The sequence below is a fragment of the Brachyhypopomus gauderio genome, chromosome 5 (assembly GCF_052324685.1).
Source record: "Brachyhypopomus gauderio isolate BG-103 chromosome 5, BGAUD_0.2, whole genome shotgun sequence".
NCBI lineage: Eukaryota > Metazoa > Chordata > Actinopteri > Gymnotiformes > Hypopomidae > Brachyhypopomus > Brachyhypopomus gauderio.
The window spans coordinates 16973504-16987272 of record NC_135215.1 but is presented as its reverse complement, the minus strand read 5'-3'; the positions used below and the strand labels follow the sequence as shown (position 1 = coordinate 16987272).

At 48.0% G+C, this 13769-nt stretch overlaps 1 protein-coding gene across 3 annotated transcripts in view; it reads left to right on the top strand.

Moving 5' to 3' along the window:
* trappc9 (trafficking protein particle complex subunit 9) overlaps positions 1-11286 on the top strand; it is a 161492-nt gene extending 150206 nt beyond the window's left edge. For all 3 annotated transcript variants that reach the window (XM_077006093.1, XM_077006090.1, XM_077006091.1), the window contains 2 exons: positions 6770-6923; positions 11143-11286. In XM_077006093.1, the coding sequence (XP_076862208.1) occupies positions 6770-6923; positions 11143-11271 (283 nt within the window). In that variant the 3' untranslated portion in view covers positions 11272-11286. The remainder of the gene's footprint in view (positions 1-6769; positions 6924-11142) is intronic.
* The last annotated feature ends 2483 nt before the right edge of the window (positions 11287-13769 follow it).

Sequence of the window (13769 nt, the reverse complement as noted above, 5' to 3'; positions counted from 1 at the left end):
GTACTGCACAGTCCTTTATGGAAGACATTTGGATTGTCCAATTACTAGATTGGCTGATGCTTATTTTGAATATATTCAGTTTTACTTTAATAAAACTGGTTCGTTGGGCAACACGGTGGCTTGGTGGTTAGCACGTTTGCCTCTCAGCACTGGGGTCTTGGGATCAAGTCCCTATCTGAGTGGAGTTTCCATGTTCTCCCCGTGTCTGCGTGGGTTTTCTCCGGGGTCTCCGGTTTCCTCCCACAGTCCAAAGACATGGAGGTTATGTAAACTGGCCCTCCCTGATTCCCTGACATATTCTCCCTGAGTGTGTCTGTGTGTCCTCATGTCCATTAAAAGCAGTTGTCTCAGTGTCTGTGCATGAATGTGTTTGTGTGTGTGCTTGTATGCCCAGTAGTGGATGGTGCTCTGCCACTAGGGTCTGTCCTCTCTCCCCTTCCTGCACCCCATTCAGTCCCCCAGGGGGCTGTGGATCCCGGTAGAGAGTACGCTGTGCGCAATTGGCTGCCGCTTCTCACCGGTGTGTGAATGGTAGTGTAAGAGTTGTACCTGTGTTAAAATTGTAAAGCGACCTTGAGTATCTAGAAAGGCGCTATATAAGTTGAACAATATGAGAGCATGTTATATCCTGGCAGTGATTGGAAATGGGTATAATAGCAGGTTGTACTGTTCTCCCATTAGCATTTACAGTGGTGATGGAAGTGATTATTAGGGCTTGTTGTGGGTAGTGAGAGGCTGCTGGACACCACCCAGGTCCTCCCAGCTCCTCCTCATCAGGGCATACATGGATGACTAGAACCCTAGAAGAGAAGACCAGTAATCTTAGACCAGTATTGATGGAGGTCAAACCGAGTCAATGTGTTTCTCAATTGTGAATGGAAATCTTGTGCAGGAAAGTTTGTCTGGTGGAGGGAGAAACTATTTCTAGGAGAGTGACCAGTAGGGGTGGGCGATACTCTGAATTTTGGTATCGATACGATACCGATACGATACTGGTCAGTATCGCCGATATCGATATCGATACTTCCAAACCGTTGGGGGGGGGGGGGGGGGGGGGGGGCGATACTTTTTACTTTAAATTATAATCCATTAATAATCCAATGGTGGCACGCGTGCCATAGGTTGCCGACCCCTGCTGTAGACGGTCAACCAGTTTCAGCTGTGGAAAATTCAATTAAAACAGGCGAATACACCACAATTAAGCCAACTACAGGAAAGTCTGATGTATGGAAGTCATATTCCATTGTAATTAATGGAGAGGGAAATCGGCTTGTTGGGATTGATATCAGAAAGTGTTGGTGTACGTCACCTGACGGCATGTGTTTGGACTGTGGTAAGAAATGGGACAGCGCGATCCATCGCTATATTGCTGTTTTAATAAATACATAAGAAAATTTCAAGTACTAAATCTAATTAATTCAATTCATATTAGGATTGCGGCCGGGGGCGACAGAAATGTGTATGTGGCGGGCGGATGCAGGATTAAAACAAGCGATTTTTTGGCCGGTGCGGGCGGGAGCGGGACTAAAACAAGCAGGTGCGGGTGGGAGCGGGATTAAAACAAGCGGGAGCGGGATTAAAAAAGCAGTCCCGCGCAGACCTCTAAACTGCAGCAAAAGAATCGATATTTTCGCCGTGGTATCGATCCGATACCGATCCTCACCTTTGTATCGATACTATCGATATAAATATCGATCCGCCCACCCCTAGTGACCAGTAAAGAGAGGAGGCAGATGGTATAGTGCAGCATTAAAGAAGGAGCAAGCTGTAAAAGGAGATGCTGAATGCTCCAAATAGCATCGATAAGATGTTGGTAAATTGAAACTGGTTTCTACAGTTTATTTTGCTGTCTTGTATTAGATGACCATTGGCAGTTTATGAGGTTGCAATTACAGAAGTAGAGAGGGTGGAGGCGGTTGTGAATAAGACTGTAAGGAAGTGGCTGGGGTGCCGTGGTGTATAAGAAGTGTGGTACAGTTAGCTAAGAGAGGTGGTACAGTTAGCTAAGAGAGGTGGTACAGTTAGCTAAGAGAGGTGGAACAGTTAGTTAAGAGAGGTGGAACAGTTAGCTAAGAGAGGTGGAACAGTTAGCTAATGGCGCATTTCCACTAGGGCCTGCTTGGCGCGGTACGGTTCGATTCGCGACGGTTTGTGAGTGTTTCCATTAGTACCAGTTCCCTGTGAGCCGGCCCATTTGGATACTATTTTCGTACCGACTCGCTCGAGGTTCTAACCGTTCCGAAGCGGTACAGTTCTGTGACGTGGAGGAACAGCATGACACTGATTGGCCAGGGAGTGTCGTCACTGGTTGCGTCAGGAGAGCGACTCCTCCGCTATGCTATGGACTCCTCAGCCATTTTTAAAACCCAAGGAGCGAAGTCTGTTCCCTGGTCAAACGCCGAGGAACAAACCTTTCTGTTAATAATCAGCGATCAAAAAATCCAGGGCGAACTGGACGGGGCCACTAGAAATGTAAAGGTTTTTAGCGAGGTTTCCGCGCTAATGGCCACTCATGCCTACCAGCGGTCCGTTCAGCAGTGCCGGTCGGTCCAAGCTAAAAAAGCTTAAAGCGATTACCGGGCGGTGAAGGACCATAACGGACGCAACGGAGCAAACCGCAAAGACTGGAAATGGTTCCAACAAACGGATGTCATATACGGTCACCGGCCAGCCAGTAACGGAAGAGAAAACGTGCCGGACAATGTCGGTGCTGGAGGCCACGGAGAATGGTGAGTGTATTGTGATTTCAGTTTTACTATTAGGCTCGTAAAAGATGTAATATGAATGTAATATGAACGCATCTATTGTAAACGCAGGAATTTAGAGCTGTGTTTGTAGTTAATGTTACCACCACAGTCACTATTGTACAATAGCTAGCTCTTAGCCTTCCTAGCTGCTAGTTAGCTGTAGCCATAAACACAGCATGCGCAGCGATGACGTGCTACACATTTTGTGCAGTTACGTTATATCGTTGTTGCTTTCACGGGAATGCTTGTGTTTAATATTTGTTATTTTTTACGTTCAAGATTCCCCTTCCACTGACGAGGCGAGCGGAGTTGGCTGAAAATGTTTCCTTCAACCGGGCTTTCCTCGGGGTGCTTGGCGAACTTGTGAACACCATGCGAGACAGACGCCAGTAAAAGCACACAAAATGTTGCTTGTAGTACTATAAATATTTATTTCATATAAAGCTATACGTATATATTTGCTTTTTGCACTTTTTTTAACTATAACTATATTATTTACATATGTTGTACTTTAAATATCTATATTTCATAATAAAGTTTGATTTCATTTGATTGTATGACTGATGCTTTTTATGCAGGGTGTGTTCAGCCTGTTTGAGTAATACCAAATTATCAATAATTAGAGCAACCAAATACAATAATGAAGATAAAGATAAATAAGATACAATAATGCTATGTGTTAAGGGCATCGACCGGTGTTGGTCGTATACAAATGATGTCACGACACTACAACCCGCGCGCCAACAGCGACTCCACCCACATTGTGTTGGTCCACCATTGTAATGGAAACACAACGCGACCGTACCGTTCCGTTGCGAATCGACCCGTATCGAACCGTACCGCGCCAAGCAGGCCCTAGTGGAAATGCGCCATAAGAGAGGTGGTACAGTTAGCTAAGAGAGGTGGTACAGTTAGCTAAGAGAGGTGGTACAGTTAGCTAAGAGAGGTGGAACAGTTAGCTAAGAGAGGTGGTACAGTTAGCTAAGAGAGGTGGTACAGTATCTAAGAGAGGTGGTACAGTTAGCTAAGAGAGGTGGAACAGTTAGCTAAGAGAGGTGGAACAGTTAGCTAAGAGAGGTGGTACAGTTAGCTAAGAGAGGTGGAACAGTTAGCTAAGAGAGGTGGAACAGTTAGCTAAGAGAGGTGGAACAGTTAGCTAAGAGAGGTGGTACAGTATCTAAGAGAGGTGGAGCAGTTAGCTAAGAGAGGTGGTACAGTTAGCTAAGAGAGGTGGTACAGTTAGCTAAGAGAGGTGGTACAGTTAGCTAAGAGAGGTGGAACAGTTAGCTAAGAGAGGTGGTACAGTATCTAAGAGAGGTGGAGCAGTTAGCTAAGAGAGGTGGTACAGTTAGCTAAGAGAGGTGGTACAGTTAGCTAAGAGAGGTGGAGCAGTTAGCTAAGAGAAGTGGTACAGTTAGCTAAGAGAGGTGGAGCAGTTAGCTAAGAGAAGTGGTACAGTTAGCTAAGAGAAGTGGTACAGTTAGCTAAGAGAGGTGGTACAGTATGTAAGAGAGGTGGAGCAGTTAGCTAAGAGAGGTGGTACAGTTAGCTAAGAGAGGTGGTACAGTTAGCTAAGAGAGGTGGAGCAGTTAGCTAAGAGAGGTGGTACAGTTAGCTAAGAGAGGTGGTACAGTTAGCTAAGAGAGGTGGTACAGTTAGCTTTATCGAATGGCTGCACGACAGCAGCGTGGTGGTGAATATAAGGAGGCTAATTGTTGGTGTGGTGTGTAAAGTCCGTATGGAAGTGGTGGCACCGAGCATGGTTCATCCAGGCTGGGTACAGCACCAGTCACCTGGGAGGCCGTTGTGGGTTTCCATTTCAATATGTTTTGTATGTGGTTGGTTTAATAGTGAGTCTGGAGGGTCTCGGTCTGGGACAGGTGTCATTTTCTTAATTCAGTGAAACAGATTGGAGGAGCCTAACTGAAGAGCCTATGAGGTAGTGAATTTTTAGAGGCTACACACACACACACAAGCACACACACACACACACACACACACACACACACACACACACGCGCCCGCACACACACATGCGCGCGCACACATGCTACATCTTAGTTTTTCATTTTTGAGTAAAAGTCCCAGCAGCCTATGCTATTGAAGATGGCATTGCCAGGCAAACAAAGCAACCAGGATCTATTTGGACTTTGCTCAAGCACTGATCCGGGATCAGTTCACACTGCTCCTTTTGCACTGCTGTAATCTTTTGGGCAGAACCTTGTTGAACGTCTCCGTAATCCCACAACGTCACGGGTGACCCACGCCTGGCTTTGCCGTTGCGTGTCTTGTTGAGCGGCTGGTGCCCTCTTGGCTAGCGTGCTTCGCCAGCAGAAATGTGGAATGCTACTGATAATTGGAGCTCTTTGATTGGCATGGTGCCGATCCCCTCGGGTTGGCATGTCTATAGATAGCTCAGCCAACACTCCTTTCCCAGGCACACAGGGACAAGTCACTCCCTGCGGCTACTTCTGACACACACACACACACACACACACACACACACACACACTGTGGAGAAAGATGAGGTTGGGAGGCTGGAGAGAAAGAAAAGGAATAGTGAACACATGAGGCCTGCTGAGCTAACACACTGCAGGGTGTGAGAGCAGAGAGATAGACCGCCCGAGGTGTGTGTGTGTGTGTGTGTGTGTGTGTGTGTGTGCGTGCGTGCATGCGTGTGTGTGCAGGCGTGGGAGAGAGTGGGAAGGAGATAAATGCGTCAGCATCAGAAGATGCTCACCAAAGTCATCTTCACATTATTGTTCACGTGTGTGTGTGTGTGTGTGTGTGTGTGTGTGTGTGTGTGTGTGTGTGTGTGTGTGTGTGTGTGTGCGCGCGCACATGCATGAGCTCTGATGCATGTACAGAAAGTTTCATTCATGGTTTATTTTTCCAGTACCAACATACAGTATGTCCCGCATCAGGTATACACAATATGCAGTTTACTAATCATAAAACCTTACTGTTATTAATCTCACAGAAATGCTAATCTTCGCTCTGACCAACCACATTGTAGTGCGCCGAGTGCTGTGGTCCAGAGGGGTCTGGTGAGGAATAGGGGCTGTTAAAGGACTTTAACCCTAGCTGGCTACCCCCCTGCCCCCGTCAGAGCTCCCTGATGCCCCGGGTTCCATCTGCAGTGTGTTCTCCATCACAGTCTGCAGCTGTATTATCATCCAACTGTCAACATGGTTCCACTGCTGAAATGATTAAACCCGCCCCAAATGGAATTATCAGTCTATTTTTCTATTGTTCTTTTTTTTGGTTCAAATTTTAATATTTATTGAAAAATGTAATCTAAAATCTCAGTGTGAGTTTTCCAAAATATCGGTCTGTCCTAATTTGCATGTCTCACTCATTTTACACACACTCACACTCTCTTACTCTCTCTCACACACACACGCACGCACACCTGCACACACACACACACACACACACACACACACACACACACACACACACAAACACAATCACATTTTTTCTCCTACCTTTCCTGCGTGCAGTATAGTTTATCTATCTGCATAGGAGCTCTGCTTTACACAGTTATTCAGACCCTCTTGTGCACTGTCTCTGATCACCTGCACACACACACACACACACACACACACACACACACACACACACACACACACACACACACACACACACACACACACACACACACACACACACACACACACAGCGGGGGAAATGCCAGTCACAGTGGGGACTTGTTTACTTCAGACACTTAAGCGATTTCCTCCAGACATACAGAACAGTTCTCAGACTTCAGTATTGAAGGTTTCTTCTTCCAAAATGTAGCTATTAAGAGAACATGATATTGCCAAAATTCACATGAAGCACTTTTTGAAAATCACGCAGTGTCTTATTTTTTTAACCCTTTATTCCCTCACACAGTGTATTGTTTTCCTGTATAATGACATATGATGCTCGTGTGTGTGCGCGCGCGTGTGTGTGTCTGTGTGTGCGTGCGTGTGTGTGTGCGTGTGCATATTGTGATGTTTGCCTGGGTGTGTTTGTAGGATGGCCATCCAGGTGGACAAGTTCGACTTTGAGAGCCTGCCCGTGACGTCCCATGATGCCGTGCGGCAGTGCAGTGTGTATGAGCAGGAAGAGGAGCGGCAGCAGGTGAAGGGAAGCCACATCAGCAGAACCCTCGACCTGCACTGGACTATCATATCCTCCCCCTGCCACAGGCCACACCCCCTGCACCACCTCCTCCTCATGCTCCTCCGTATGCCCCGCCTCCCCCTGCCACAGGCCACACCCCCTGCACCACCTCCTCCACATGCTCCTCCGTATGCCCCGCCTCCCCCTGCCACAGGCCACACCCCCTGCGCTACTATGCCCTGCCACATACTCGCCTCCTCTACACACCACTGGCCAGCTCTCTCCTAGCTCCACTGTCTCGCTGTCTCCCATGTCTTCATCTCCCTCTCTGTCTCTGTTTCTCTTTCAGTCCCTCTCCCCTCAGTTTTGTTCTCTCTCCCTCTCATCCCTCTGCTCATGGCACTGTAAGCTTTCTGCATCCCTGTCTGTCTCACCCAGAGCTCATCTGTCTCCTCAAAGCTGTCTCCTGCAGTGTGCGGGACTGTCTCCTGCAGTGTGCGGGACTGTCTCCTGCAGTGTGCGGGACTGTCTCCTGCAGTGTGCGGGACTGTCTCCTGCAGTGTGCGGGACTGTCTCCTGCAGCGTGCGGGACTGTCTCCTGCAGTGTGCGGGACTGTCTCCTGCAGCGTGCGGGACTGTCGCCTGCAGCGTGCGGGACTGTCTCCTGCAGCGTGCGGGACTGTCTCCTGCAGCGTGCGGGACTGTCTCCTGCAGCGTGCGGGACTGTCTCCTGCAGCGTGCGGGACTGTCTCCTGCAGTGTGCGGGACTGTCTCCTGCAGTGTGCGGGACTGTCTCCTGCAGTGTGCGGGACTGTGTCCTGCAGCGTGCGGGACTGTCTCCTGCAGTGTGCGGGACTGTCTCCTGCAGTGTGCGGGACTGTCTCCTGCAGCGTGCGGGACTGTCGCCTGCAGCGTGCGGGACTGTCTCCTGCAGCGTGCGGGACTGTGTCCTGCAGCGTGCGGGACTGTCTCCTGCAGCGTGCGGGACTGTCTCCTGCAGTGTGCGGGACTGTGTCCTGCAGTGTGCGGGACTGTCTCCTGCAGTGTGCGGGACTGTCTCCTGCAGTGTGCGGGACTGTCTCCTGCAGTGTGCGGGACTGTGTCCTGCTGTTGTTCTGTACAGAGTTCTTGTGATTGATTGCTCTATACACTGATCACAGTTTACTCACTGCTCTGTGAGGGAGGATGAGGAGCTGAGAGGAAGAGATGTAAGCAGGAGGAGGAGTTGAGAGTGGGGGGAGGGGCTATGATGGAGGGGGAGGGGCCGTGATGGAGTGAGGGTAGCTAAGAGAGGCGGAGAGCCTGAGGGTGGAGGGGTGAGAAGGTTTCTCCACTGTTTATTGATGCAATGCATCCTGTAGAAAGAATTATAATACCACACAACTGCATCACACAAACACATTGATTTCTGTAATATAAGATGAAGGAGCTGATGTGGTCAGTGCATCCACACACACACACACACACACACACACACACACACACACACACACACCCTCCTAGTGCCTTTCTTTCAGGATCATTATGTTTATTGGTCTGTATGTCAGTAGTCCCTCTGGGCTCTGTGAGGCTGTAACCTCTTGTGTGTTTCCAAATTTGTGAGGATATATATTTGAGTATATTAAAATGTGTGTGTCTGAGAGTGTGTAAGTTTGAGGCCAAGTTTGATAATGTGTGTGTTTCAGAATGGCGTCTGTGGTGGAGATCGTCCCTCAGGAGGGTGGAGGTGTGTGTCTGTTCTCCTCCTCAGAGAACGTGTCTGCTAAATGACCCGGCATCAGGGTGGTGTTGCTACGCAGCAGACGGCCCGGTCGGGGGTCTGTAGTGTGAGGTGCTGTGCTAGTCGAGCACGATCAGTGTGTCCTCACACGCGGCTCCATTTCTGCATGTCCTCCGGGGGACTTTACATTAAGTAGACATTCAGGAAATAAGAATGGAGCTCTGGCAGTGCCCTGCCGGCGTGTGTTTGGTCCTCACGTCTGTATTTGGTGTGATTTCCCCGTGGAACAGAGAGGAGAGTGTTTGACTAGTTGTGTGAAGTGCACAGAGCAGAAGCTGAGTAGGTATCTCACGTCCCTGTAGCGTACACTATTCTGAGCAGAAAAATGTCAGCAGAAAAACCCCCATTTTCCCCCTAGTCTTCATTGTGCTGGTTTTCATGTTTTTGGACCTGTTGAAGGTCTTGAAACATAAACATGTTGCAGGACGGCTCCTCATCTCCCAAGAGCGTGCACAGCAGCACTGAGGAGCGCGGTGCTACATGGCTAAATCACAAGGGACAGATAGTGACCAGTAATTGGACCTGTGTCCTGCCTGAGTCGGACCTGTGTCCTGATCCATGAGAGTCTTCTGATCTTCGTTTGAGAAAGGCTGAAGATGCCGACCAAACCAAGTCAGCTACTTGGTGAACATCATCACATCTGTATTCTGCCCTACGCCTCCGTGTAGCCCCTCTGAATGGTCCGTGTTTGGGTTCAGGTTTCGTCTGGCTGTTATGTGAACTGCTCTACACGTAGCAACAGTAAACAGCTACAGGGACCTGAAGGCATTTCTCTGCACGCACGTTCCAGAGCGGAAGCTCGGAGGTCCAAACCCCTTGAGTACTGGAGTTCGAGAGAGGCAGGCAGACTCAAGAGGGTCTCGTATGATGCTGCCCTGTGGGGGAGTGTGTCCAAGTTCATGAAGAGCTCTGGGCAGATTAGTGCATGCACACACACACACACACACACACACACACACACACACACACACACACAACATGCATGGCAAGGGCAATAGCAGGTTGTGTGATCAGCTGTGTGCCAGCTGACGTGAGAGAGAAGGGTGGATGGAGGTCAGAACACAATATTGCTCTCAAGCTTGTGTGTGTGTAAGTGTGTGTGTGTGTGTGTGTGTGTGTGTGAGAGTGAGAACATGGTGGGTGTTTTTGTGTGTAAGTGTGTGTGTGTGTGTGTGTTTTTCTATATGTGCATCAGGGAATAAAGTTTTTAATGTATGCTGAACTCAGACCTCAAATGCACACACACTATTTATTCCAGACCATCGAAGTTCTCTTTTAAAATCATTCCATACTGGCCTGGATCCAACTGGTCTGGTTCTGCACTGGCTGCAGGTCTGTAGGTTGGGTGACCGGGCGAACAGCCACATTCATTACTCACAGATGGTCAGTTCATTGGTCAAGTATACTGACATGTAGGAGGTTTCAGGGTTCAGGTGTCAAACCCAACACTAGCACTAGTATAGAGGATGACCAGGTGCTATACCCAACACTAGCACTAGTATAGAGGACGACCAGGTGCTATACCCAACACTAGCACTAGTTAATAGAGGACGACCAGGTGCTATACCCAACACTAGCACTAGTATAGAGGACGACCACCTGTACACCTGTGCACCTGTACACCTCTACACTTGTACACCTGTGCAGACGCTGCGTTTGTGGCTGCTGGGTGAAGATGGTCCAGCTAATACACTGAACCCGCACAGCTGAACAGGGACTTAATGAGAACTGTAATTGTGCCTAGTTTGGCCTGAAAACAGCCTCATTACATGCGCTATGCCTGGGTCATGTGCATCCATAGGCAATGCTGCTTTATCTTTTTAATAGAGTCGGTGTTGCTAATGTAATGCACCCTGTAGGCTAGGAGAGGTTTGCGTGGGCCGATGGATTTTAAATGGTTCTAAATGCTTTTTCTTATCATACTCATTGGTTGCCGTAGTGAGTGTTATTTAACAGATACAACACGTTCCGTTTTACGGCACGTGACCCTTTAGGAGCCATCCGAGATGTCCGGATCAGCAGTTCGAGCTGGGCGTAGTTGAATTCTGTTGAATTAATGTAATCAGCTTGAATTCAGCTGGACTGTGTTCCAGTAAGTTTGTGGTCGATTTGGTTAGATTGACTTGGAGATTGAACTGGGCTGAGTGGGATCCAGCTGCTCTGAAACTTTAGGTGTCCTGTCCAAACTTCTGCTCTGTACTGTCAGTGTTATGGTGTCAGTTATCACTGTCCTTGGGCCTCTTAGCTTCTTCAGGCTGGGTGTGCAGAGGACGATGTGTGCAGCAGACAGCTTTGGTGTGTGTGTGTGTGTGTGTGTGTGTGTGTGTGTGTGTGTGTGTGTGTGTGTTTCTTGTATGCTCTGTCATTCTGTCCCCCACTCTTAAATGTCTCCACAACCATCTCTCCTGAGCTGGGGTTTAATCAGCAGCTCTTTCTGTGTTTGGGTCACTCTATTGTGTTGATCACTGTCGTGTGAAGTGCTGTGACCCTTAACACTCTGCTCACCCCTCTCTGAGGCGTGCGGGGGAGGCCAGCGTGGAGGGAGTGCTCACACACCTCGTCCTGGAACACCTGCAGCTCGCGCCTCTACAGTGGGGTGAGTACCCTCAGCTAAACCACAGTATACCCTGCTAATGCATACTACACTACCATACTACACTACCATATTGCACTATTGCATACTACACTACCATACTACACACTACATCACCATACCACACTACCATACTTCACACTACACTACCATATTGCACTATTGCATAGTACACTACCATTCTACACACTACACTACCATTTTGCACTATTGCATACTACACTACCATACTACACACTACATCACCATACCACACTACCATACTTCACACTACACTACCATATTGCACATTTGCATACTACACTACCATACTACACTAATACACACTACACCACCATACTTCACACTACATCATCATACTACACTACCATACTGCACTACTACACACTACAGCACTGCACTACCATTCTACACTACTGCAAACTACTCGGTCATACTACACTACCATACTACAAATGATAAACTATAACTTTATGGTATGTAAAAAATTCTTGGCTATACACAGCTCTAAAATATGTTTTATATTTACTCTATTACACCACAATACTCACAAAACACTTTGTCGTCTACTTTGTGTCTGTCCTGTCATACTCTGGCCGGTCAGGACGCTCTGTGAACTTCACCTCTATAACCTGCACAGCTGTGCTGCATTTTTGCTGTGACGTACGTGATCACGTCCAGATATGCAGCTGCCCGCTGGACCCGTGCCGAACAGCCAAACGAACAGCCCACGTTAGCGTTGTGGAGAGAACGGTCCTAATAGTGCAGGCTGTAGTTTGTGGTGGGGACTGACTCACACTGGGGCTGGTGTGAGCGTGTGTGATGGTGTGTTATGGGAATGACGGAGCTGTGTTATTGTAATGATCCTGGAGGGGCAGTGTGGGCCCTTGTTCTCAGGTGAGTGGTGGACCAGACTGCCTGCGTGTCTCCAGCGTTGACGTCATGCGACTGTGTTGTCTGGATCTCTGAAGGTTGCATTTAATCAAATCAAAGAGACGATTCAGTGCACCTCCTGCTCTCCGTCATTCACTCTTTCTCTTACTCTTTTCCTCTCTCCCAATTCTCTCTCTCTCTCCTTCTCTCTTCCTCCCTCCCTCTGTCTCACTTTCATTCTTTGATCTAAGGATCAAAGCCCAAACACATTTCTAAATTTACCCATAACCACCCTCTCACCTGCACACTGTGTTCTCAGCAGTTCCTGTATTATTTTGCCACAGTAGTCACGTCGGGGCCATCAGGACATGCTCTGGATCCTGACCCATCCAGACACGGGACCTCGGGACGTTTGCAGGATGGCCTTAGCCCTTGTGTAATGTTTGTCACAGGGCTGCACCTTCTTCCTGCCTTGGTTACCTGGATTGGGGTCTGGGCTCAAACTGAACTGTTTCCCTCTTATATCAAAGACACATGCTGTCCGTAGTTTCATTATAGAGATATTGTGTGCACCATAGTTACATCATAGAGGTATGATGTCCATAATTATTGCTCTTGGGTACTCTCTCTGACAGTTAGATCACATGTGCTCACTCACGTTTTACACACACACACACACACACACACACACACACACACACACACACACACACACACACACACACACACACACACACACACACTTTTGTGGTTTTTGCAATGTGGAGGCATTTCCACCCTGTGGTCAGACCAGTTTCCTCCTGTGTGTGGGCGTTCAGAGTCCTGGGAGTCCTCTGATCACAGTACACCTGGGGGTCATAAAATGTACTGATGACAGAACTGTCAGACAACAGCGTCCTGGATGGGAGCAACTTTAATGCCAAATCAGCCTTTGCTGTGGGCCCAGTGCAAGTCTTACAAATCTGACTTTCCTTTCAGGCGTACCTCAAATTATTAGTCTAAAGCCTCAGATTTGTAACATAATGAAAATGAGTCATTTCTTTCTGTCTTTTTCCTTTTTTTTCCTCACCATCTCTCCCGTGTCTTCTTCAAGTATGCTTTTCTTCAAAGAATGAAATGATTCTATCAGCACCTCTCCACCGCTGCGTGGGAGGGGGGTTTCACACAAGCATGCAAATATGGCTAACAGTTAATGAAGCCAATGAGAGTTAATGGGACAGGTAGCCTAAGCGCATCCCATTATGCTAATTGGCTTCCTTTCATAAATAGATATTTTAATGACATTTTATTGGTTGAACATTCCAAGTCCAGTAGCCAGGAGGGGAGTACCGGAGAGGTTCACAGCTTAATCCCAACGTTCAACCATGTCTTCCTGTCTGGAGAAAATGCTGATAGGCTAAATGTGTGAAGAGATAGAAGGAGCAAGCTGATTCTCTTGTTTTCACAACAAACCCTTTTTTTCTTGAACGGTTGCATTATCACATTGTTAGAATGAGATGGCCAAAGTGTGAGGTGTCTCTGTGCTTTCAGCCGGCCTGTTTGTGTGGAGCTGGGAGACATGATTGTTTCTGCCTGTGGAAGTCAACTTTCTGTGTTAAGGTTTCTTCATTTCACGAGAAGAGCATGCCTCTTGTTCTTCTAGATGTAGTTCACGTCATCCTGTAAG